Source organism: Theropithecus gelada, chromosome 7b, assembly GCF_003255815.1.
Source record: "Theropithecus gelada isolate Dixy chromosome 7b, Tgel_1.0, whole genome shotgun sequence".
Lineage (NCBI taxonomy): Eukaryota > Metazoa > Chordata > Mammalia > Primates > Cercopithecidae > Theropithecus > Theropithecus gelada.
The window spans coordinates 102071362-102096456 of NC_037675.1; the positions used below are offsets into that span (position 1 = coordinate 102071362).

Here is a 25095-nt window from a genome sequence, read left to right on the forward strand (position 1 = left end):
GTGCGGACAGTCTAGGGTGCAGAAGAGCTGGCCCTGCCCCCAGCTCAGAGACCCTCAGAGGGCCCCATGCTGCCAGGCCCTCTCCTTCATGGGAATGATGTCACCGCCCAAGGGATGGGCAGCAAGGCCCAAGCAGGGCAGAGCCATCTGAGACAGGCCACAACAGCAAGGCCCGGCCCACCAGCCAAGTGCATGACCCCAGAGTGCACTGATTCCCCTGAGCCACCTTCTTAGGTAGGTGCTTTTACTACCCCCATTTACAGATGTGGCACTGAGAGTCAGAAAGCTTCCGAAAGCTGCCCAAGGCCAGGCACAGTGGCTCATGTCTGTAATCCCAGCACTTTGAGAGGCCGAGGCAGGAGGATCACTTCAGCCCAGGAGTTCGAGACCAGCCTGGGTGACATAGCGACACCCTGTCTCTACCAAAAATACAAAATTAGCCCAGCGTGTTCGTGTCTGTCTGTAGTCCCAGCTATTTGGGAGGCTGAGGTGGGAGGATTGCTTGAGTCCTGGACTGCACTCCAGCCTGGCGGACAGAGCAAGACCGTCAAAAAACAAACAAACAAACAAAAAAAACAAACAAAAAAATTTGCCGACGGCCACACAGTCAGTAAGTGATGACAGACCTGGGATTGAAACCTAGGTGTGTCTACTTTCTTAACCACGTATCCCATCAGGGAAGCCCATCAGGGAGGAATGGGAACTCAACTGGGCTGTGGGGACAAAGGCACCCTGGCCCCACCTGTAACCCCAACCCCCCAAGTTGACACCATTAGAGCTGCTCCAGATTAGGAGTGACTCCCAGACTCATACCCCAGCTTTCAGTGTCTTGAGTTCTCATCCCCTGAGCCCCTAGCTGCAAAGAGAGAAATCAAAGTGAGGCAGTCATTCACACCTTAGTGAGAATTAGTCCCTAAGACTTCCTCTAGTAGGATCAAGTTTAGAAGTGGGATAGAGAGCCTTGAAGGACCACACTCAGGGAGGGGTGTGGCCTGCTGGGGTAGTGGGTGGGTTGGAGGAGACAAGAGATGGAGAGCAGGGGGCCTGGGGGAAAGGGACAAAGAAACTCAACAGCCATCCTGAAGGTGGGTGCACCCCCAGGACACCTCTTCCTAAGTTATTGGGCCCAGACCACAGTGCAATCACTTCCCCACCCTCAATGAGCACCTACTGCATGCCCAGAGAACCTAACCTGGATGCTGTCTAGGACAGGGGCCTGCCCAAAGCAGGTGTGCAGCAGGGGTTTGCTAAATAAAAGGGGACACCTCAAGCCTGTGTGCCCCCAAACCCGCTCCTCCTCCCCCACAGCTGTCCCCACCTCAGGTGAAGAAAGTCGATCCTTTCTTTCAGTTGCTCACGCCCAATGCTCTGGAGTTGCCTTTGACACCCTCCTTTCCCCACACCCCCGTCACACCCATCAGCAGACCCCGTCGCTCGAGCCTCCAACACATCCAGAACGCAGCACCTCTGCCCTCCTCCATGGCCACCAGCCCTTGCTGTTCCCTGCAGGCCACCGGTACACCTGCTGCTCCATCTGCCTGGACCTCCTGGTGCCTTGACCCGGTGGCACCCGCTCAGGGCCTTCCCCGAGCCACGCTGTACAGGTCACCCACTCCCCGCGCCCCAACTCACTGCCTTCCTTTCTTTTTGTCCCTGCAGCACTTGTCACCGTGATATTTATTTAATTTAAAAAGTTTTCTGTTCCCGCCAACTAGAAGATTCTGCCTGTGCGGTCACTGCAGTGTCCTCAGCGCCTACAGCAGCCTCTGGTGCTCAGTGAATGCGTGTGGAATCCATGATCGTGAACAATGAGAGCAGCAGGGACAGCTCGCGGGGCCCAGGTGGGAGACCTGGGTGGGAGAGGGTGCCCCCTCGGCAGAAGGCGTGGAGGGGCAGGGCGGGACAGGACCGGGACCTTCGAGGCCACCTGCTGTCCATCTGTCTGCATCCCTGTGACATCAGCCTGGCATTTCCGCAGAGCGTCTCAGCCTGGACAAGTGTCTGACATGGACAAACCACAAGCACCAGTCATAGGAGTGAAGGAGAGAGTGCGGCCCAAACACCTGGGTGTCCTTGTGCAAAACCAAAACCAAAAAGGAGCTCAACCTTGACCTCTAACCACAGGGAAACCCAAGTTCGAGCGGATGAAAAGCCAATAGCCTCAATTCGTCAGGAGGGTTCCTTAAACAGGACACAACGCTTTAATCAGAATGTGAAAACAAAAAAAAAAAAAACCCAAGACATTCAACAAAATTAAAATTGAGAACTTCTGTTCGTCGAAGGACTGTGTGAACAGCGAGAGCCGGCGTCCCCCAGGAGGTGTGTCTGCTGCATATGTAACTGACAATGTGAAGAGCTCCCGCAAATCAATGAGAAAAACACAAAACACCTTGGTAGAAAGTGCACACGGCCTTCGCCGGTGAGGAAACCCAGCGGGCAGCAACCCAGAGCAGTGTCGTCTGCGCTATGCCCACCCCAACAATGCTGGAGGGACGGTGATGGGCAGAAGCGGTTTCGAGAGTGTGTCCCGATCTTCCAGAGCTGACCCTATGCGCACTTTGTGCCTCGGAGGTTCCACTGAGGGTGCACGCCCAGAATCGCAGCCCACACCCCCAGACACCCGCACAGGAGTTTCCTAAGTTGGCCCAGGCTGCATACTGCCCAGCAGTCTGCCAGGGAACGAACGGATTGCAGGGAAGCTACCAGGAAGACAATTTACCATGACAACAGCAACTTGTAGCTCCACCTACCACCACAAGGGACCCTCACAAACAGAATAGTTTTGGTGAAAAAAAGCCACCCCGAAAGCACAGGCTGACGGAATCCAGGTATGCGGTCCCAAAGCAGGCCATACACAATCGTCCCTGCTGGGGATGCCCTCTCAGGTGGCAGAACCATGAGTACAGCAAGGAACCACTGAGCACAATGTCGGCGTCCCCGTGACCGCTCGGAGTAGGATGGGGCTGTCTGTAGGGAAGGGTCTCAGGGGATCTCAGGGGCTGGCCAGGAGCAGGATGGGGCTGCCTTTGGGGAAGGGTCTTAGGGGATCTCGGGGGCTGGCCACGTTGAACTTCTTGACACAGTGGTGGTCGCCAGGTGGTCGTTCTAAACTTAACTGCTGAACTGTGTGGATATTTGTTAATGTCTCTGCAGGCCTATCACAGTTCGGGACTTTGAAAAGTTCTATTTTGGGGGGAAAATGTGGACACCAAACAGGAGTAGCTCTGGGCACCCCGGGAGCCATGAGAGGCGACTGACCTACTTCTCTGTTTCGCAGAGGAGGGAACCGAAGCCAAACAGAAAAAGGGGCTGCCCAGCAGCACGCTGCAGGAGGCGGGCAGGAGGGACCCCGTTTGGAGGGAGAGGAGGGGATTAATTTGAGGGATTAGAGGCGCAGCGGCTCTGAGCACACAGAGAGCCAGCCGGGACTTGGTAATATCTATAAATATTTGAGTGTCACAAGAATAGTTTTTCAAGCAGTTGGAGGCAGGATAGCTGAGTGTGGCTGAGCAAGGGTCAAGGGACAAGAGCCAGGCCATCAAATGGTGTGGCTGCATATCTACCGTGTGCCCCCCTGGCCTGTGGGAGCCCTACTGTGTGCCAGCCTCTGCCAGGCACTGGGGCTGCCAGAACGCCAGGGGCCAGACCCAGGCTGTTCTCTGGGGTGCCCATCTGGGGCCCTGAGGAGGACAGAGGACACCCCAGGTGTCAGTGGGAGCCCCACTGACCTCCACTCCCCATCCCTCACCTGTCTTCCCTAAACACATCTGCTCTGGGCAGCCCCCAGGCCTTTGCGCCTCTTGGAGGGCAGCCTGTCTGTCCTTGGAAACTCCTACTCATCCTTCATGCCTCAGCTCAAGTGTCCCCGCTTCCTGGAAGGAAGAAGCTCTTCCCAATATCCCAGGCCAGGGTTCATAACCAGGGACCCCAGCGCATTCCGGGCAAACCCTTTCTGTATTCTGTCCACCGGCCTAGGAGGATCTGTTGTGGGCCTCTGTCCCCGGCACTGGGGTCAACCTGGGTCTCTTCACAGAGCCAGTACCCAGAGGGGGCCGGAGTCCCCTTGGGAGGGAGGGGCAAGAGTGTCATGAAAACCCCAGGGAAAAGGTGACAGGGAAGACACAGAGTTTGTCATGTGAACAAGAAGGGGCAGGGCATTCTCTACAGTAGCGACCGGGTAGGCAAAGGCAGGGGCATGAAGGTGGCTGCTTGTGGGGAACGCGGAAGCAGGGCAACAGCATGGAGGGGCAGCCGGCCGGAGGGGCCAGGGAAGAGAGACCCCTCAATGTACACCTGCCCACCAAAGGGAGCCACTGAGGGCCACAGTGCCACCAGGTGACATGGTCCTTTTGCTCTTCAGCAAATATTTACAGGACTGTCCCATGAGTCAGTCCCAGCTCCAGGCCCTGGGGGATCTGGGAGAGAAGGGGGCCAGGACCAGCGCGCTCAGAGCTCATTCCAGACCCATAGACCCAGCCTGTGATGTGCAGACCCCATACTCCAGGAGCCGGGAGGCAGGACCGACCATAGGGTCATCCCTCTGGACACCCCAGGACCCCTTCACTATGACCACTGTGTGGTCTGACGTTCCCCAGAGACCTTCTACCTGGTCCTGCTCTGGGCCAGGTCCCAGGAGAGATGCTTCCACCACAGGGGCTCATGGCACCCAACATCCCTGCAACCTGGTTGTGGTTAGGACACCCACTTTAAAGAGGAGAAAACTGAGGCCCAACCAGGGCCAGGACTTTGCCAGTGACTGGGTCTATGAGACCCCAAATCCTGCACCCTTCCCTGAAGGAAGCCATGCTGACCAACTTCCCTTCCACTCCCCTGGGCTTTTGGTTCTGAATCCCGGGCACCAAATGCAGGACAGAAACCCACTGGGACAGCCCTGACACTGACCAGGAGGGAAGATTCTGGAAAAGCCCTTCAGGCAACTCTGAGAACACTAATTGGGTGAGAGGGAGAGGAGGGCAAGACTCCTCCCCAGTTCTAGGAGTCCCTGCCCAACCACCACCCCTGGCAACTCCTGAAAGGCCACATGGCCCAGGGCAGCCCAGGAGCCCAGGCCCTGGCCACTGCCTCCAGCCTTTATGGCTTAGCCCAGGGAAGCCTCAGCCCGCCTGGGACAGCAACACTGACACCATCAGCAGCTCAGGCAGCAGCTCCGCCCACCTGGCACACCTGCCTACCTGTGCACCCAGTCGGGCGGGGTCATGCCTCTGTCCTCAGTGCCTGGCACACAGAAGTGAGTGCCGGAGAGCCTTGGCCGGGCACAGGGAAGGAGGGAAAGAGAAAGAGAACCACCACGGGGAACCCCCAGGCTGGCCTCAGGACACCCCATGAATGCTAAGTTTTTCCTCAAGTCTCAGCCGAGTTAAGCAGCGTTCCCTCCCCCACAAGCGGTACAACCCAGATGGTGAAATGACAGCCGACGTGGGGCCCCAGGGAAGGGCCCGGGCCTGGGCCAGAGCCTGGGTTTGGGCCTGAGGTCATCTGTGTGACCACAGCCAGGGCTGTGGCTCTTTGAGCCTCACTGCCCACACCTGGACCTTGGCCATGACAAGGTGGGCCTGGCTGACGGGTATCAGGTATCTGGGGTCTGAGACTGTACCACCTCAGAGACTGGACCCCTCCTCCCAGCACAAGACATGTGGGTCCTGTCCCTGTGGGACCCACATTGGGGGCTGCACATCAGCTCCGTGGCCCAGGAGATTGCCCCGCTCTGAGAGTCCACCCTGGGTCTCTGTGTGAGCCCACCTGTCCCCAGGCTCCCACCTGGGTATTTCCAAGCCACTCGCCCACACCACTAAGGGTCAGCTGGTAGGGCCCAGGGCCCCTCTCCCCTAGACCTGGGCCCAGCCCGGGCTCTGCTGGGGCTCTGTTCCTTGAGGGAGGGGTGCTCCTCTACTTGGCCTCCTCCCCAGGATGCCAGTTCTGGCCTCGGGAGGGAGTGGCGAGGACAGAGACCCTGTAGGCCAGGGGAGACAGTGCTGAAACCCAGCAGCCAGAGCTGGGCCTGCCGCCCACACAACGCCTCGGCTCAGGCTCCGGAAGGAAAACACGGGAGGGGTGTTCCCAAAGTAGGGGTCAGGGTGCCAGGGGAAGTCGTTGAGGAAGTGGCAAATATTCAAACGGACTGATCCTAGGCCTGCCGTGCAGGTGGCCCCGTGAAGTCTACCGAGGCTTAAAGTTTAGCATCGGGAGGGAGGCCGCGGGGGACACTCCCCAGAAGCTGTCTCGGGATTCCCCCAAAATGGCTCCAAGACGCGGTTGCCTGGTCCAGCCGCGAGGACTCCATCCCCCACCCCCGCCCCCAAGAGGCGGACACTTAAAAGCTCAGAGCCAGGCAACTGGCAGTCAGCGGGGTGGGGTGGGGGTGGGTGGGGGGCGAGCCAGAGCCGGGGCGGTGCGGAACGGCACGAACGGAGCCCGAAGGGTCCCCGGGGACCAGCGAGAGTCCAGGGCAGGGTGCAGAGGCGTGCTGAGGACCGCACAGGACCGGGCGGCCCCCGGGTGGGGGGCGGCCCGGCCCTCAGTGGCGCTCGCCCCAGCCCCCGCCGCAGCGGCCCGGGCCGGCCGAGGAGCCCCCGCGCGGGGCTCCCCATTGCCTCGCAGCGCGCACACACGCACCACACACACGCACCTGGCCCACAGCCCCGCCGAGGCCGCCCGCGGGCCCAGTGGGGTGCGCTCGGGTGGCGCCCCCTTCCCCCGCCTTCCCCAGCGCCCTCACCCCCGCCCCGGCCCCCGCGAACCGCGGCACGGGAGACGCACCACTCACCTGAGTTTCTCCATGTCTGCGGCAGAGGCCTGCGAGAAACCAAACGAGAGGGTCAGCAGGCAGGAGGCGTGCGCTCCGCGGCCACGCCGGGCAGAGCCGGGCGCAGCGGGCACGGCCGGGCAACCCCGCGGGGCCCCGTCCGTGGGAAGCCCGGCCTTGCGCGTCCCCAGCCCCCAGTCCCGGCCGCGGCCCCCGTGACTCAGTGGGCGCGCCGGGCCGCGGCCGAGTAACAGGTGAGCCAGCCCGGGCCGCCGCGCTCCCCGCGCCGAGTTACGCCCCCCGGGGCGAAGAGGGGGCCGGCCCGGGATGGCCCGGCCAGGGGCGATCTCGGCTTCGCCCGGAGTAGGGGGACTCGGCCCGTCCCCGTTAACTCTCCGGCGGCCGCGGCCCCGCTGCTCCCCGCGCCCCGCCCGTTAACCCTTCCTGCCCCACGCTCCCTCCCGGAGGAAGCCGAGCCCCGGAATCTCAGAATCTCCGAGTCGGAGAATGTTGGGGAATTCGGGGCCGTGCAGGATTGCAGAACCTGACACTCACACAATCCCAGGGTGATGGCATTTGGAGCCTCGACTCCTCAATCAGGGACCCGCTGCCCTCAGATTCTGGGGTTCTGGGCCTGGCTCGCCCCTCCCGGGCCCCAGGGATTAACCCGTGAGCGCCCGGCTCGCCGGCGGGGCTCCCTGTCAGGCTTGCGCAGACCCGCTCGCGCGCGGCTTGGAGACCCTCCCTGCCCAGCCCGGCGCAACCGGGCAGCCCCTCCGCGCGCCAGGCTGGGGGACCCACCGGCCGCCGTTAACCTTGCGGGCGCGGGCGAGCGACGGGGACCGCGAGCGGCCCGGGCGGGATCGCACTTCCTGCGTGGAGCGGGGGGCACGGGGCGGGCTCTCTATCACCCGGGAGAGAGGCCGCTCCCCGGGGCTTTCCCCGTCTTTCTGTGCCGTGACTGGCACTCAAGGGGGACGGGGGTCCGAGCTCAGGGACCACGCGACAGACCTGGGAAGACTGATGACTGCCCATCCCGGCCCCTCGCGCCAGGCGCCGCCGCCGCGTCCGCCGGGAGCGCGCTCCGCTCGGGTCCGGGCCCCACGCCGCCTCCCCCACCGCCCCGCCGGGCGAGGGCGCAGCCCGGCCGCAGCGCCAAGCTAGAAGGCCTGGCCCGGGGGCCTCGGCCAGGCTCGGCCACCAACTTCCCGGGTGCTCGGGCCCGCCTTCCGGCGCTCTCCCGACCTCAGTTTCCTCACCTGAAAGCTGGGGGGAAGGGGGAGGCAGCTGGACAAGGCGCTCCACTGCCCTTCAGCACCCGTGGGCTGCGGAGCGGCTGGGGTGGGGGAAGGAATTTCAGGGGAAGGGATCCCCAAGGCGCCTGGATGGCGGTTCCCCTCCCCAGACGCTCTAAAAGTTATCCAAGACCACGAGCCTGGACCCCTCCATAATCCCTTCTCCTGCAAGACAAGGAGTTTGCCGGGAAGACTTTGCCGCCGGCCAACGCGACCCCCACACCGCTCTCTTCCCCAGGCCCACCTTTCCGGGTCCCCATGCTAGGTCCCAGCATACAGCAGGCGCTCAATAAACACGGACAGTGCATGCCTGGATCCCACGGCACTGGAGCCTGTCTTTCCCGGCCCTTTCCCCTCCTGGCTGTGAGCTCCCGGGCAGGAGCCCTGTGTTCTCACCAGGACACCCCCAGCACCCAGCAGGCTTGGCCTGCGCTGAGCCAGCGCAGGGTGGGAGGAGCCGTCCGCTCAGAGGGTCAGACTGAACCAGGATCAAACCAAACCCAAGAAATCCAAGTGTTCCTCCATCCACCAACAACACCCACTCATTCACTCGCTCTGGGCTAAGTTCTCCAGCAGAGAGGGGACAGCAGAGGAAGCAGAGAGGGGACAGCAGACGAAGCAAGCTCTGCTCTCCAGGGGCTAATGAGGAAGACCCCCACCCCCTCCTCTGGTCCTGGGAGGCCACCCTCAGCAGAATGGCCACGATAGTCATAACAATAACGTCTACCGCCCCTTACACATCACAGCGCTCCTCACCACAGCTCTACTGCGAAAGCCTCGGACCTCCCATGCAGGAGCAAAGCTCCGAGAGAGAAGAGGCTTGCTGGAGATCCCGCAGGTGAAGGGGCCCAGCTGCACCTGGACCCCACTGCTCAGGAGACTTTCCCACCCAAAGGCTGTCTCTGGTTGCCTCAATCACTCAGGGCGAATGACCTGCCAGGGAGTTTGTCTATAATTAATATGAATGCATTAACATTTAATTTAAAAAATCTAGCATTAATTATTTACATTGAATGTTTCAGCCCTTCTAAAAGGCCTGTATGGGAATTCCCCCCACCCCTAGAAGGGAACTGGGGGGAAAGGCGGGGGAGGTTGCTGAGCTGCCCTGGTTAAGTGGTGGGGGCTGGGCAGGGCAAGAGATAGGCAGGGAACAGGCAGCCCCTGCACTTTGCCTATTCCGAAGCCTGAAGCCTGGCTTTGGTGCTACTGTGGCTCAAATCCTCCTCTGACCCATTACTTTTGGGCCAACCACAGCCTTCGGGACAACTACTGCCCTCGCCCTTGAAGGCTGTGTCCTCCACGCGGCCCTCTGTGGGAACTCAGTGGAGTCACTGAGTTCACCACCACACCTGACGGGACAGGACTCTGTGTCCCAGCTCTGTGTCCCTGGACCAGCCCAGCACCTGGCAGGGGCGGGGGGACTAAAAAGCGGATTGTGCTTGACACTCTCCATGCAGGAGTGACGCAGGCATCTTTGTGGGTGGCTAGGGAGGAGACAGCAGGGAAACTTCCCCAGCCGAGGTGCTGTGCCCTCGGAGACAGTCTCCCGTGAGGCTTCTGCACAGGACCAGCACCCCAGGTGCAAGTTTTGATTCAGCCGTTCCTTGACCACAGGACTGGATGATTTTCTGTGAGGCCCTTGCTATGGGTGAGCAAACTGAGGCCAGTGCATGAAGTGGCTTGCTCAAGTCCCCTGAGGTTAGCCGAGGCCTGCCGGATGGGCTGGAGCACTGTGGTGCTGCCTGGGTCTTGGGCCAGTGGGTGGGGGCCATGAGGATGAGTCTGTGGGGTGTCCAGGGTTCCCACTATGAACTGAGGGGGCAGGATCTCCCTCAGGGAGACTGGGAACACAGGGTGTACACTGGATGCTCTCGGGGGACAGTCCTCAGGGCATAGTACTTCCCCACCTCTGGGCGCTGTCCCGCCACACTCATACCCACTGCCTCTTCCTGCAACACACCTCTCCCCAATGTCTGCCTTAAGTCCCTACCTCTTTCTGGTGGTCCAGCCCAGCAGCCACCTTTATCTCCTGACCCCTCACAGGAGCCCTGCCTGTTGGCCACTGGCCCCTGCTCTCTCCTCACTCCCACCTGTGGACGTCTGGGTCCTGATGATGTGCCCATCCGTGCATGGGCTGAGCCCTGTGGAGCTCCTGGCTGCCTCCCTCCCACCTCCTACTTCCTTTTCTTACCAGCGTTGGGAGGGCTGCCCAGGTCAGAAACATGCCCGTCCACCCTTTCCTCTGCTGCTCTGTTCCCAGGGTGGCCTTGGGCCCGGTCACAGAAATCAGTTCCACTGAAGTGTCACAGCAGCTTTGCTGGATGGGTCTCATCAGCTGTGCATTTGCAGTTTATAGGCAGGAGCCTGGGGATCTGGATCTGGGGCCAGGGCCCTCGCCATCCTCCCTGTGGCACCTGGGCACAGACACTGGCACACAGTAGGGCCTCGCCAGACAAGGTTGAGGAGGTGACTCTGTGCCATCTGTCAGGCCTCCATGAGGGGTTTGTCAATACTGACCTGGCCCTGCCTAACCCTCCGACCCCCATGCCCAGCAGCCTCCCCTCGCTAGGCACACACTGGCCACACTGGCTGCCTTGCTGGCCCCAGGCTCACCTGGCCCATCCCCGTCTTAGGGCCTTTGCACTAGTTCCTTGCATCTGGAATGCTCTGCCCTGACTGCACGGCTGGGGCCTGTCTTCCCTGACTACCCGTCTAAAGCATCGGTGGCGCCCTGACAGCAGAGTTCCTCCATTCTGCCGCTGCATCTCCCTGTGTCCAGGGCCTGGCGTGGAGGCCCTGTGGTGAGCAGGTGCTGTTGGCCTGAACGAATGCAGTTCGTCCTAATCCCCAGCCAGAGGCACCTGCTCCCAGCCCTGGACAGCATCGTTCCTGCTCTCACGGCAGGGCCCTCGTCATTCTCACACCATCCGCGTCCCTTCTTCAAGCCTGCCTTTGTGCCGGAGGGCATGGAGCCCCTTGGTACTTGGCACAGTATCTTCGCAGAGCTCTGCCCTGGGAAACCCCTTTGTGGATGCGGGTCAGTCCTGCTGTGGCCCCCATAATGGAGCACATAAATCCTCTGCTGGACCCTCTGGCCTCATTGCACGGCTGCCCACTGTCCCCTAAATCTGGCTGATTTCTGACACCATGAAGAGCAGAGTGAGCCCACCTCTGCAGGGGGCCTGCCAGGTGCTGAGGGCCATGCCAAGGACAGAGGTCTGGGTTCCTGTCCCAGTTCTGCCTTCGACTCAGGCCAGCCCTACCCTCCCTCAGGGCATGGGGCTGGCCTCTCCGACCCCAACCCTGTGCTTGGACCCTGGAGACTCCTTACACACATGCTGGGCTCCGGCTTCCTGAGTTTCCCTGAATCTTGTTGCCCCTACCCCTCCTTGAGGGCGGGGAATGAGCCTAACATGTGCAGGGCAGAGATGAAGCCTTGGGGGTGGGGCCTCCTCTGCAGCTGTGGGACCTGGGGCAGGGCTCTCAACCTCTCTGATCCTCAGTTACTCATCTAGGAAGGAAAGATGGAAAATCCTTCACTGGGAGCGAAAAGGTGGATGTGTGTAAGGGACCATCCTGGGGACAGGGCTGGGAAAGGGGTGTGGCTGTTCTGAAGAGTCGGCCTTCTAACTGATCACTTGGGGTGGACAGCTTTCTAAGATGTTTTACATGGTACCCTGGCTTGTGACATTCATTTGGCAACACATACTGTGGGCAGAGCCCTGTTCTGGGGGATTCAGCACTGGTCAAACGATGAAATTCTCTGCCGTCACTGTGCTGATATTCTCATGCAGGGAGACAGACCTCAAGAGAGGAATCAGTAAACCATCCCTCCCACCCTGTGTGTTCGATGGGGATATGTGTATAGAGAAGGATGGGAGGCAGGATGGGGCAGGGAAGAGGTGCAGTGATGAACACGGAGGTCCAGATGAAGTGAGCTGAGCCCAGGAGCAGATGAATCCCAGGGGATCGCTGGAGGAGGGGCGGGTGAGTCCTGGGGCAGCAGGACGGGGTGGGGGGGGCGGGGGATGGAGGTGGTGGGGCGGGGAGCTTCCGGAGGAGGGGCGGGTGAGTCCTGGGGCAGCAGGGCGTGGGGGGCGGGGGGGCGGGGGGGCGGAGGTAGTGGAGCGGGGAGCTTCCGGAGGAGGGGCGGGTGAGTTCCCAGGGAACCACCAGAAGAGGGGCGGGTGAGTCCTGGGAGGTCGCTGGAGGAGCAGCCCTGGGGCTGCGTCTGGTGAGTTTGGGAAGCATCCCCGTCACCAGTGGGAAGGAGCAGTTGGGGTGTGGGGCCTTGTGTGCCCTCATCAGGACCTTGGCTTCTGCCATGAGATGGATGCGAGTCCCTGGAGGGATGAACGGAGGCGTCTCCTTCACACTGCTGTGTGGAGATGGGCAAATGCAGGACCCCAGGGCATCCAGCCAGGCCCACGGAGCCTGGGGTGGAGGTGGGAGGGATTCTTGGATTCCCAGGCAGTCTAGAAGCAGACACAAAGGAAGAGAACCCCTGAGGTGACAGAAGCATTGTGACCTGAGCAGCTGGAGACAGGCGGGGGAACATGGGGGATTCAGGTCTGGTAGTGCCCCTTGGCCATCCCAGGGGAGACACCAAGGGCTGAGAAATGGGCTTGGAGTTCAGGGGAGGCTCCAGGAGATGTGAACCTAAAAGTAGTCAGATCAGAGTGACACTGGGGAGGCCACCGGGGCAGCCACGGTGGAAGGGGACAGGGGCTGGGATGGAGCCTGGGACCCTGCCACTGTTGGGGGTCAGGAGGCAAGCAGGACTAACCAAGGAGACTGGGAAGGGGCAGGTGGGAGATGGGAGGAGAGTCTGCAGTAAGGGTGGGGGTGGTCCTTCAGGGGCTGTCTCAAGGAGGAGAGCGGGATCATCGGTGTCACGGGCCGACCCACAGGTAGGATAAGGGTGGAGAGCTGCCTGGGCCTTGTGAACCCCAGGCATCCCCAAGCTGCAGCAGCAAATGAGCCGCGGGCTTTCCTGGCCTTATCCGATCAATGGGAGAGGGAAGAGCGCTTGCCTAGGGTTATCCAGCAAGTTGAGGATCTGAACCCAGGCCCTGGCTTGGGGCTGTCCCCACATGGGGCCAAGAATGTCCTTTCCCTGGGGAATCCCCGCACCTAGCCTCAGCTGCAGAGGTGACCCTGTCGCACCTGAGGTCTGGGTCTTGTCTAGGCTCTGTGTGACTTCATACAGGGCCTCCCTTTACCCAGCTGTGCCCTGGTGCCGCCGGGCTAGGCTGGTGACAGCAAACTGGCCTCCCAGAGCTCAATCTGGCCCACCGACATGTTGTATTTGGCCTGAACAAGGCTTTTTTTTTTTTTTTTTTTTTTTTAACATTCGAGCCAACATTTAAAAATTGGGAGTTTACATTTTAAAATCCGTATTTTTGGCTTCTACTGAAAATTTTGGAAGATCTGGCAACGTCGGCCCACATTCCCACATGGCAACAGTCAGCAGGGCTGGGAAGCAGCTGCCCCCTCTCCAGGCACCTTGGGGGTCCCCCATTCAAGAGAGGCGCCATCCACATCTGAGCTTTCCCTATCATCGAGAGGCTGAGGCCAGGCGGGCAGAGTGGCTTATTCAGGGTCACTCAGCCGGAAAGTCTCTCAGACAGGATCCAACTGCAGCCTTGGGGACTGGCATTGGGGGTGTTGTCACGACCCCACCCAGGGCTGTGCCCCTGGCCCTGTGCTTCCTGCTCCTTCTTGACTTTTGTTCTCAGATAAACACTGGATTGAGTCATTCACACTAGTATAAATGAGGCTCAGTCCCAAGTCTGTGATAACCGGAGGTCCCAGAGACCTTCTACAGCAGCCTCTTGTTTGTTGACCAACGAAGAGGAGGACCAGAGACTCACCCACGGCCACTCAGCCAGGCAGGACAGCACAGGACAGGAATGAAACCCAGGGCTCTCCTGGGGCAGCAGCTTCCTCCCAGAACTGGTTCATGGTGGAGCCCCAGGCACGGTCTCTCAAGAAAGGGTTTGCAGGCTGGTGACTGGAAGCCAGGGATCTGCCTTGCTTCCCCAGAGCTACCCCCTCCAGAAAGCATTCTGGGGACACAGGCTTGTCCAGGCCAGGAAGGTACAAGGCACACAGTGGGTACTCAAATCAACAGACAAGCCCCTGTGAAGGGCTGGCATCACTATCTTTATCACCACTATCATCCCGGCGGCTGAATCCCTACCTTGTGCCAGGGCCCTTCCTCAGTTATCTCTAATGTCCCCAAGGAGACACTGGGGGGAGTGTGACTTTAGCCAGGGCACAGCCCAACCAGGACTCTGCTGGACTCAGCTTTCTGGGCCTCAGTGCCTGCTTTACGGAACAAGCCTGACCCTAGGATCCCTTTCACAGGCTTGCTGTATTTGATTTGAGGCTGGAGCTGGGGGGTTCAGAGTTGGCGCCCATCATGAGATACGATCCTGGGGGACTGGTGGGAGAAGGTGGGGTGTAGCAGGAGTTAGGCCTGGAGACCGGGGCCTCCGAGGCCAGGTGTGGTCCAGCCCCTCCTGCTGAGGCTGATGCCACCTCTCGCTTCAAGGAGTCAAGCTGGGCTCCTGGGTGGGGCCACCCTGGCCAGGCCCCAGGGTGCAGCCTCGCCCCCTGAACATACTGTTGGGCCCCAACAGGCCCTGAGGCCCCGAGAGATATGTGCAAGAAGCCCTGGGATGGAATCCTCCAGGGCCCAGGCGGCACCAGGACTCCCCTGGGGCTCAGCAGTCCCCAGAGGGCGGTCTGCATGGTAAGCGGAGCCAAGAGCAGCAGAGAAGCGGGGCTCCCAGCTCACCACCCCCTGGAGGAGCAGACGGGGACACAATGCTTATTAGGTGCCTGTGACCATGACTGACTTTTCACTGCTGGGGAAACTGAGGCACAATGAGGCTGGGTGACCTGTCCAGAGTCACACAGAAGGCCACTGACCCTCGAGATGCGCTTCCACCCAGAGCTGCCTGGCCCCAGCTGGCCATGCAGACCTACAGGGAAAGGGCTGGCAGGGCTTCAAATCACCAGAACTTCCCACCCACCGGCCTGTCCCTGGCCATCCCTGGACAGAGCAGGTGACCTGAGGGCCAGCAGCACACAGGTGGCAGAGGTGCAGAGGTGGAGGGCAAAGTGCCTGGGCCCAATCCGGCTCCTCCACCTCCCTCTTCCTCTGTGCACTAGGGACATAGTGATGGCGCTGACCTCCTGGACTTGCGCCCAAGCTGGGGGTCAGAAGCTGAGAACACTAGTCAACGCTCCGTGAGTATCAGTCACCGCACTCACCCGGGGTTTGTCCCCAGAACAGACCCCCTCCCGGCAGAAAAGACTTCCTGGGAGGCTACAGGTTGATATCCCACAAACCCAGCCCACCGCCTCCGCCTCCATCCCGTGTTGGGAGAAGGTGGAACTGGGGCATGAGCAACATCCAGGCAGCCCAGGGGTCCTCCCTGGCCCACGGGACACAGATGGTGCAGGGCACGGAAGGTCAGCACCAAGGTGGGGGTGCCAGTCCCTGAGTGAGGTCCCACCTGCCCAATGCTCTGCACAGCTCCGTCCCCAGGACAGCTAAGGAAATCTCACCACATCTTTTGTCTGTCTGTCTGAGGTCAGAGTGCATGTGTGGACGGGGTATGACGAAAGAGCTCTATAGCCCAAGCCAGGACTCCCTGTGTCACCTGGGGCAAGTGGCAGCCCCTCACAACCTCAGTTTCCAACTCCATGTAATGGGGGCAGCTATGAAAGCTCACCTCCCTGTCTGACAAGACTGTGGGACAGCCTGCCTCATGTGGGGTTGTCTCAGGCTCAAAACCGTAAAAGGATAATCACAGGAAAGCCCGAGGTAAACCACCAAGGCTTTGCCACAGTGGGGAGAGGATTATGATAATTGTTATCATTACTGTTCACGCATGTGCATTCCATACAGAAATAGTCTGCCTGCCCCAAAGTCAGAAATTTCACCTTAGAGATTCATTCCTTTGGCAATTAAGGCCTTTCCTATTACAGATATTATAAAAGGGGTGTGGGGAGGGAACTTGGAGCAGGTCAGACAGGACCTGTGGGGAAACGGCACATGAGGAGGGAAGAGACCTCTGGGGTTGAGACTCACCCGACCTGGAGGCCTCCAAGGGGAGGCAGCTCGGCCTCCGCGCTTGCCACTGCCCAAGCAAGGCCCACTAGTTCCCACGGCCTGGCCTGGCCCCACTCTGCTTGCAGCCTCAGCGGCCGCCTCCGAAGAAAGCTGGGAGCTCAGGGCCGGGTCCTTCTCCCCTGGGGCTGCAGCTCCTGCAAGGGCCTCCTGGGCCAGGCCTTGGCCTCGATCCACTGCGGAGGGCTCTGGGCTGCGGCCTCTGGGCACCCTGAAGGCCTCCAGGGTCCCAGGGTCCAGAACCCGCACAGTGACCTCATCCAGGAACCTGGAGAAGGGCAGTCTGGCCTCCCGCCGGCGGCCCAGGCGTGCGAGGGAGCCTGTGACAGCCCGACTGCCTGTGTTCAGGGACTCTGGGGAGGACGGCCGGACTGGCGACACCCGGGCCATCTCCTGGCTGGGCCGAGCTGCCCAGCTGGGGCAAGATGATTTGCCCTCAGAATTCCGACCTTGGCTGGGGCTTGGCATGTGGCTTCGAAGGTCCTGTCTGTGGGCTTCCTTGATGGGGGCTGCTGCCCTGGGCTCCAGGAGGGAGCTGTAGCTGCCCTGCTTGGGACAGGCAGGGTTAGAGCCCCGTACCTGGGAGCTGGCCCCTGAGAACATCCTCCTGAGTCAGTCCAAGGTCTGGGCTCCCCAAGAGCGCCGTGACCCACTCCTCTCCTCCCATGGGGCTGGGATCCCTGTGCCCTCTTGGGGGCTGTGCCTCCCGTCCTCACAGACCAGGGCAACCAGCCAGATGCCCGCCTGCCCATTGATCCAGTGGCAGGGCCTCACGGCCTCCCACCCCCAAATCGATTCTCACTAAATGGAAGCTGAGCTTCAGGGCTTAGAAAGTGCTAGAGAGGAGAAGGTCATGTCCTGGGCTCTGCCTGGGGAGGTAGCCCGCCCTGAGTGAGCTCCTGTGGTACACAGGACCCTGGACTGGGCCTCCCCCTCTCCTACTCTGACATCTCCTCTGCCAGGTGCAGTCCAGGGTGCAGGGGCACAGAGGACAGGCAGTGGACAGATGGCCACGATGGTCACCATGACAGCGTGAGCACTGGGCCTGAAGCAGGGCAAACTGGAACTGCAGCAAACCAGCAAATGGGAGGGGTCGGCAGAGGCCGCGGGCAGCCCACTGTCCTCCCATGCATCCTTATTACAGAGCCTTCATTCTCTTTTGAGATACAGGGTAGTTAGCTAAAAGACCACCTTTCCCGGGCTCCTATGCAGCCAGGCCAGGAGGTCGCCAATGAACTATAAACAGAAGTTGGGTGTGACTGCTGGCAGAGCTCTGCGAAAAAGATCAGACAGACAACCTGTGTCCTTTTCCCATTCCCCATCCTCCTGCTGCTTCTCTAGAACATGGAAGTGATGGCTGGAGCTGTGGCAGCCATTTTGCACCATGAGACAAACTTGTGGCAGAAGCCATGTATAAAAGATGGAGAAGCAGAAAGACAAAAGGAATCTGGATCTCCCATGACCACTGAATCATCACACCAGCCCTGCATCACCTGCCTCTGGTACTGTTTTTTTTTTTTTTTTTTTGAGACGGAGTTTCATTCTTGTTGCTCAGGCTGGAGTACAATGGCTTGATCTCAGCTCACTGCAACTTCTGCCTCCCAGATTCAAGCAATTCTCCTGCCTCAGTCTCCAAAGTAGCTGAGACTACAGGTCCCTGCTACCACGCCTGGCTAATTTTTGTATTTTTAGTAGAGACAGAGTTGCACCATGTTGGTCAGGCTAGTCTCGAACTCCTGACCTCAGGTGATCCGCCTGCCTTGGCCTCCCCAAGTGCTGGGATTACAGGCATCAGCCACTGTACCTGGCCTTCCTCTGGTAGTTCTTTAACTTGAAAGAAAAAGAACCCCTTGTCTTTAAGCTATGGTTATTTCATCTCTGTTGGTAGCAGCTGTGTGCAATTCTCCAATGATATACAGGGTTAGGGTGAGAAAAAGCGGTTGCTAACACTATGAGCAAGAGCCTTTGGCACATGGAGGCCTGGGGTGTAGTTAGGTGAGACTGGGGTGGGGAGATACACTTAGAGAAGGGCTAGAGCCAGACCTGGACCCTCCATCCTTTGTGTGAAGGGAGACACACCTGCCCGCTGCACCCCACGCAGAGATCCTTCCTAGGATGCGGCTTTGGGGTGCTAGAGTGAAGGAAGGCTCTCCAGGGGTGGCAGCCCAGGCCCTTGGCCTGGCACGCATTGCCACCATCTCTGGCCTGGCCTCTGGTGTTGCTTGGAGCGAGGCTGAGGCCCTGCGCGGCATGCTCATAGCTGTACACCCAGGCCCTGTCTGGATGCCTCCATCCGGTGCTGGGGACCCCTGCTTTTCTGAGTTCAGCTGGATGCCCAAGGCACCCCTGACTGAGTCTGCAAAACTCAGTGCATGGCCTCACCATGGCCTCAGCCACCCAAGACAGGAACAGGGGCTGCTTCGACTCTTTCCTCCCCCTCTTCCCTGTACCCATCCCTGGCCGCCAGGCCCTGGAGATTCAGCCTTTCTCAGGCCTGGCCACCTCCCTGCATCCTCACCATCACTTTGCTGGTACCAGACACCACCACGTCTCACTTGGACACCTGCGAGCATCCCTTCCTGTGGCTCCTGAGTCAATGCGGATCCAGCCCGGCCCATCCCACAAACACGGCCAGTATGACCTTTTAAAATCACAGACCAGGCTGGGCACAGTGGCTCACGCCTAGAATCCCAGCACTTTGGGAGGCTAAGGCAGGCAGATCACCTGACGTCAGGAGTTCGAGACTAGCCTAACCAACATGGTGAAATCCCATCTCTACTAAAAATACAAAAATTAGCTGGGTGTGGTGGTGCCCACCTGTGGTCCTAGCTATTTGGGAGGCAGAAGCAGAAGAATCACTTGAAACCGGGAGGTGGAGGTTGCAGTGAGCTGAGATCACACCACTGCACTCCAGCCTGGGTGACAGGGCAAGACTCCATCTAAAAAATAGATACAGAAATAAATAAATAATAAATAAAATCACAGGCCAGGTGACTAGACAACCTCACACCTTCATACACACTGCAAGGCCCTGACAATTGCTGGTGTCTTCTCTCTCTCTGCTACCCTCCCGCCCTGTGCTCCCCACTGCCAAGGAACGTCTCTCAGGTTCCTGAATGTGCTAAGCTCTAACTGACCTCAGGGACTTTGCACTTGCTTTCCCTCTGCCAGAAACACTCCCACTCTCTCCCTTCCCTCCTTCCCGTCATCTAATTCCCAGCTGACCTTCAGGGTCCCAGTTTCATAGCCTGTCCCCCTCTGTCGCTCAGATTAGGTCAAGCACCCCTGCGGCAGCCCCTTATAGCCCTGGCCCCGAACTGTAATTAATGTGCTTGCAATTATTTATTATCTGTGTGTGTGTCCCCCCAAAGAATGGAAGTTCCACTGTATCCCCGCTCTTTGCATAGGGCCTGGCACATAGTAGGTGCTCAATACGTAGTTCTTGAGTGACTGACTGAATGAATGGCATAGCAGGTTCAGGCTGTCAGTTCACAAACATCCCCAGCCTGGTGTGGGCCTACTCTGACCGGAAACAGGATGAGAATATAGGGGAGGGATCTCAGGTTCTTGGGAGGCCACAGTGTCCTCCTCCCACCCCGTGGTGCCCAACAGTCGCCCCTCTACACCTGAACAGCCCTTCCCCAGCAGCAGTCGTTCAGCCCCTGCCCTATCACCAGTGAGAAAGAGACTTCAAGGCTGGCAGATCCAAGTTCAAATCCCTTCTCCAACACTCCAACAGGCCCACGGGCAAGTCACATCCCCCTCCTCATCTGTCAGGTGGGCATGGGACAGCACTCAGCCCATGGCAGTGCTGGGAAGTGGCGTGAGCAAGGGATTTCAGGACTCACTAGCACTGGGGCTCTGATGTGTCCATTTCACTAGCATGCATGGTTTCAGGAGTGTTCTGGGGGCCCTGGCCAACCAGTCCTCTGAGCTGCTTCCAGAGTTTCAGGCTGCATCAGGCAAGTTTCCGTTGTCATAACAACCTCCTGGCTCTCAGGCGCCTGGGCCTGAGGCTCTGAGGATGCTGCCGGCTGCCATGGGCTCAAGGCCTGGGCCGGCTCACCTACCACCATCCTGGATGACCTCTCCTGGAGCGGCTTCCAGCTCCTGGCACCGTAGCCCCTGCCTCTTGACTCATCTGATTCAGTCCTGCTTCCCAAGCCCCTCCCGCGTGCCAAGCTCTGTGCTGGGCATGCGTCATCACCCCAAATCCCCACCTGCCCCTGTGCAGCACGATGGCCAAAGGCTCTATTTTCTGCTAAAAGGAGCAGAGTCTCAGAAAGGTGCAGTGACCTGTCAGAGGTCACATGGCTTGGGCATGGCAGGCCCAGGACGGAACCCCAAAGGTCAGGCACTCACACCCGCTTCCTCTCCAGATGCCCAAGCCCCTCTCCTGCTGCCTGGCACACGCTGCCCCCGTGGTCAGAAAGCTGGCTCCTGCCAGCTCTGAGAGAAGGGGCATGAGGCTGCCCACTGCCTGCTGGGACTGGAGCAGGAAGACCAGGCCACAGGATGTTGGGGGGACCCTGCCATGTGGGCAGGCATGCTGGGCTTCTGCTAACAGTGCCAAACATCACCTTGCTTCATTGTTACAGCAGGCCTGCAAGCTAGGAACAGCTACCCCGCTTCATGGAGGAGGAAACTGGGCTCTGAGGGGCCTCAGGTAAACCCCCATGGCGCGGGCATGCGCCAGGGGCTGTAGCATAGGCCAGCAGGGATGTGGTCACTTTCACTAACCTTCCCCTTGTCCCAGCACAGAAGTTTTTTTTTTTTTTCTTTCTTTCTTTCCTTTTTTTTTTTGAGACGAGTCTCGCTCTGCTGCCAGGCTAGAGTGCCGCGGTGCGATCTCGGCTCACTGCAAACTCTGACTTCCTGGTTTAAGCGATTCTCCTGCCTCAGCCTCCCAAGTAGGTGGGATTACAGACATGCGCCACCACGCCCAGCTAATTTTTGTGTTTTTAGTAGAGACGGGATTTCTTCATGTTGGCCAGGATGGTCTTGATCTCCTGACGTTGTGATCGGCCCACCTCAGCCTCCCAAAGTGCTAGGATTACAGGCGTGAGCCACCGCGCCTGGTCGGAATTTTCTATTATTATCCCCCTTTTGCAGCTGAGGACACTGAGGCTCTGGGAATCTGCACACTTGTGCTCCTAATCACTTGCCCTGCTGTCTCTGGATTTCCCACGCTGGCCTGAGAATCCCCAAGGGCAGCCATGGTCTTGATGTCTCCAAGTCCCCAGCACCCAAGCACAGGCTGTACCATCGGCACATGAATTCTGCCCCAGCTCTCCTTCCTCAGATAGGACACGTACACAGCTGTCCAGGCCTTCCAGGGAGATCTCTGGGCAAGGGCGCCCCTGCAGGAACCCCGGCTGGCCGCTGACCTTTAGAAGAGGCCTCACTGCTGCTTCCTCATTGCCTGAGTGTGTCTTCCAGGGCAACGCGGGCCTGGAAAGGCCGAATGGCTGTTAGTTTGGGTTGGCTTTTCTCCCACCAAATACTCAAGGTGGGGTCAAGTCTCCGTGTCTGATCAGCCCCCTCCTGACCCTGCGCCTACCTAGTATATGTCTCTGAAGCAGAGGGACATGGGGGTCTGTGAGCAAAACACTGGCATCAGGGAAATCAAGGCACAAGTGACCTGAAGCTCCACCCATTCAACCAACCATCCTCCACCATCCACCCATGACCGCTCACCCACTTACAGGTGCCATCCACGCACCAACACATCCCTCTATGTCTGTGTCCATCACCCACTGACAGGCACTCATCTGTCCACTGGTCCTCTCACTCCCGTCTCCATCCATCCGCCCGCCCATCCCTCCATGTGTCTGTCTATTCCTCTGTTACTTGTGTCTCGTATCCATGCATCTATCCATTGCTTTGTATCCATTTGTGCAATGAGCTGCCTTCTCAGGCTTCTATCCACATATCCATTAATATACTCTCATCACCTATCCATGCGCTCTTCCAGTGTCCATTCATTCCTCTATCTATCATTCGTGGACATGTATTCAAGTATTCATCCACCCATCCCAGCATCCAGGCACCACCTGTATCCATTTATGTATCCATCCCTTCATCCATCCATCCAAAGATCCTCCCATCCATTCATCTACCAATCTTGCCTTGTGTATCAGAAGTCTCCCTCTCTCCACCCATGTATCATCCATTGATATTTTGTTCTATCAATCCAGTCCTGTATCCATATCAACTTTTCCATCTGTCCACCCATCCATCCCTATCTTGCTACTTACAAACATCAACCTCTCCTCCCATCCATCTATCCCTCTAGCTTTCTTTTTTTCTTTTTCGTTTTTTGAGATGGAGTCTCACTCTGTTGCCCAGGGGCTGGAGTGCAATGGCATGATCTCGGCTCACTGCAACCTCACCTCTGCCTCCTTGGTTCAAGCAATTATCCTGTCTCAGTCTCCCAAATGGCTGGAACTACAGGTGCACACCACCACACACAGCTAATTTTTTTGTATTTTTAGTAGAGATGGGGTTTCACCATATTGGTCAGGCTGGTCTTGAACTCCTGACCTCAGGTGGTCCACTCACCTCAGCCTCCCAAAGTGCTGGGATTACAGGCGTGAGCTGCTGCACCCGGCCTATCCCTCTAGCTTTCTACCCATCCATCCGCTGCTCTATCCTGCTAGTGCTTCCCTTCCATACAGCATCATCCACCTATGCGTCCCCTTCATTATGTCCGCGTTGCTTCTCCACCTCATACACCTCTTAATCCCAGCATGCACCCGCTGCGGGATGACCGGGTTTCCATGTCTGGCTTCCCCAGGCAAAGCCCAGGCCTGACTCATCTCCATCCCTGACTTGGGTTCAGGGATTGCCGATTGAACCAACAATTACAATTCCCCCACTTGGCTCAGAGCTGGGCCCTGGCTGATCCCCACCCCAGGCAGACCCCAGAGGCTGTTGTATGTCCTACAGACGCATGGCCTGCTGAGGCAAGGGCCACTTTTGAATTCCCTTCCTAGCTAGAGGGGAGAGAAGAGCCCCAGCATCTCCTGACTCCTGCCACACTGGCCAGGGTCCATCTCCCAGCACACTGTGGACTCATGGAGGGCAAGGTCTGTGTCAGACTCACCTAAGTGACCCCAATGAGCAGGGAAGAGTGGGTGCTTAGGGACAGCATGTTAGGTGAGTGTAGAATTCATCCACTTATTCATCATTCATTCACTCCTATAATGATTAAAGCAATAGAGACACCTCTGGCCAGCTTCTCCCACCACAGGCCACAATCTGGTGCCGCTCTTAGGACACAGTAGTCACTCCCCTGACTGTAATGGGTGTTAAGATTCTGATACGGAGCCCTAGAGAGGAGACGGTGAGTCAGCGGCAGAGGAAGAACCAGAACCCAGGGCTGCAGACCTCCGTCCAGGCCTCTCCACTAAGGCTAGTGACCAGCTCTCGGCAGGAGGGGGAGCCAGGAGAGAACCCTGCAGGGTGATTCTAGACCAACATGGCAAGTCCTAAGGTCACCTTCCGATCTGTCCCAGGGATCCTTACCTCCCTTAGGGGGAGCAGCTACCCCTCCCCACCACCATGGCCTCCACACTCCAGCAGGGCACAGCCTCTCTAAGTCTTGAGACTTGAACACTCTACACTCTCCCCATCACTTTCAGGCCTTGGGCCAAGCTCTGGTAACACGCCTTGACCCCTTCATCTGTTCAGCAACTACTCAGCCCTTGGGCCCCACCTCCTCTGACCCTGGGTAATGATTTGTGGACTATGTTCAATAGTCATGGACTCATGGGCTGCAGTCAGTCCCTCCCATCCCTCCCTTCCATCCATCCATCCATCCCTCCCATCCATCCATCCATCCCTCCCTCCCTCTCTCCCTTCCATCCATCCATCCCTCCCTCCCATCCATCCCTCCCTCTCTCTCATCCATCCATCCATCCCTCTCTCCCATCCATCCATCCATCCCTCCCTCCCTCCCTCTCATCCAACCATTCATCCATCCATCCATCCATCCATCCATCCATCCCACCCTCCCATCCATCCATCCATCCATCCCTCCCTCCCTCCCTCTCATCCAACCATTCATCCATCCCTTCCTTCCTTCCTTCCATCCATCCATCCATCCATCCATCCATCCATCCATCCATCCACTCTTCAACATCAGGAGTGCCTGCAGGAGTAGGGAAGCTCCTTCAAAGTGTTGCCGTGGAGATGATGCGTGGAAATGCTGATCCAGGGCCCAGCACATAGCAGGCGTTCCATAAATGGCAGCTATGTGGGCCAGACCCTGTGCCCTAGTCTTGGGAGAGTGGATGGAAGATCATCCAGATTGCTTAGGGCTCATTTCCTCTCCCCGGCCCTGGGATCTGACAGGTGTCCCCCAACTCCACTCCAGCCCATGGAAAACTCATCCTCCAAGCTGAGGTCCTAGGCAGCCCTCCTCCCCACTCAGCTCCCAGGTGCGAACAGTTCCAGGTTTTGACGACAAACGGAACGCGGAGCGTAGGAATCTATAAATATGAGACAAAAGCTGGGGAGGGCCCTGGGCAGCAGCGCAGCCGCCCATCGCCCCGAGCCCGCGTTCGGAGCCCAGGCAGAGCCGCATCTGCCACGGTGCTTGCTTTTCCAAGCCGCCCTGATTATAGTGAGAGTCGGGAAAATTAAGGGTTTGCAGGATGCTGCTGGGGCCCTTGTTGCCGTCTCCCCGCCCTTCGTGTCACAGATGCCAGGCAGAGCCACCCCCAACGGCCACTTGCCTCGCTTGGCAAGACCAAGCCCAGCCTGGCAGGGCTGCACACCACAGTTTGTTAGGGGCTTTTGCCCACAGTCCTCGTGGGAGCCTGGCCCTGGGAGTGGTGGGGGTCGCTGCTGCTCTTGACAGGCAGAGGAACTGGGGCCCAGAGAAGGAAAAG

The 25095-nt window shown here is 58.9% G+C and overlaps 1 protein-coding gene across 4 annotated transcripts in view; it reads right to left on the reverse strand.

Annotated features, from left to right (window-relative positions):
• BEGAIN (brain enriched guanylate kinase associated) overlaps window positions 1-25095 on the reverse strand; it is a 49991-nt gene that overhangs the window by 23703 nt on the left and 1193 nt on the right. The window contains exons 1-2 of one of the 4 annotated variants that reach the window (XM_025392332.1): window positions 8601-8657; window positions 6785-6813 (exon numbers count right to left, since the gene is read on the reverse strand). In XM_025392332.1, coding sequence (XP_025248117.1) covers window positions 6785-6798 — 14 coding nt within the window. In that variant the 5' untranslated portion in view covers window positions 6799-6813; window positions 8601-8657. Of the gene's footprint in view, window positions 1-6784; window positions 6814-7318; window positions 7360-8302; window positions 8420-8600; window positions 8658-25095 lie in introns of those variants that run through there. The other 3 variants (XM_025392333.1, XM_025392331.1, XM_025392330.1) reach the window with 3 other exon arrangements.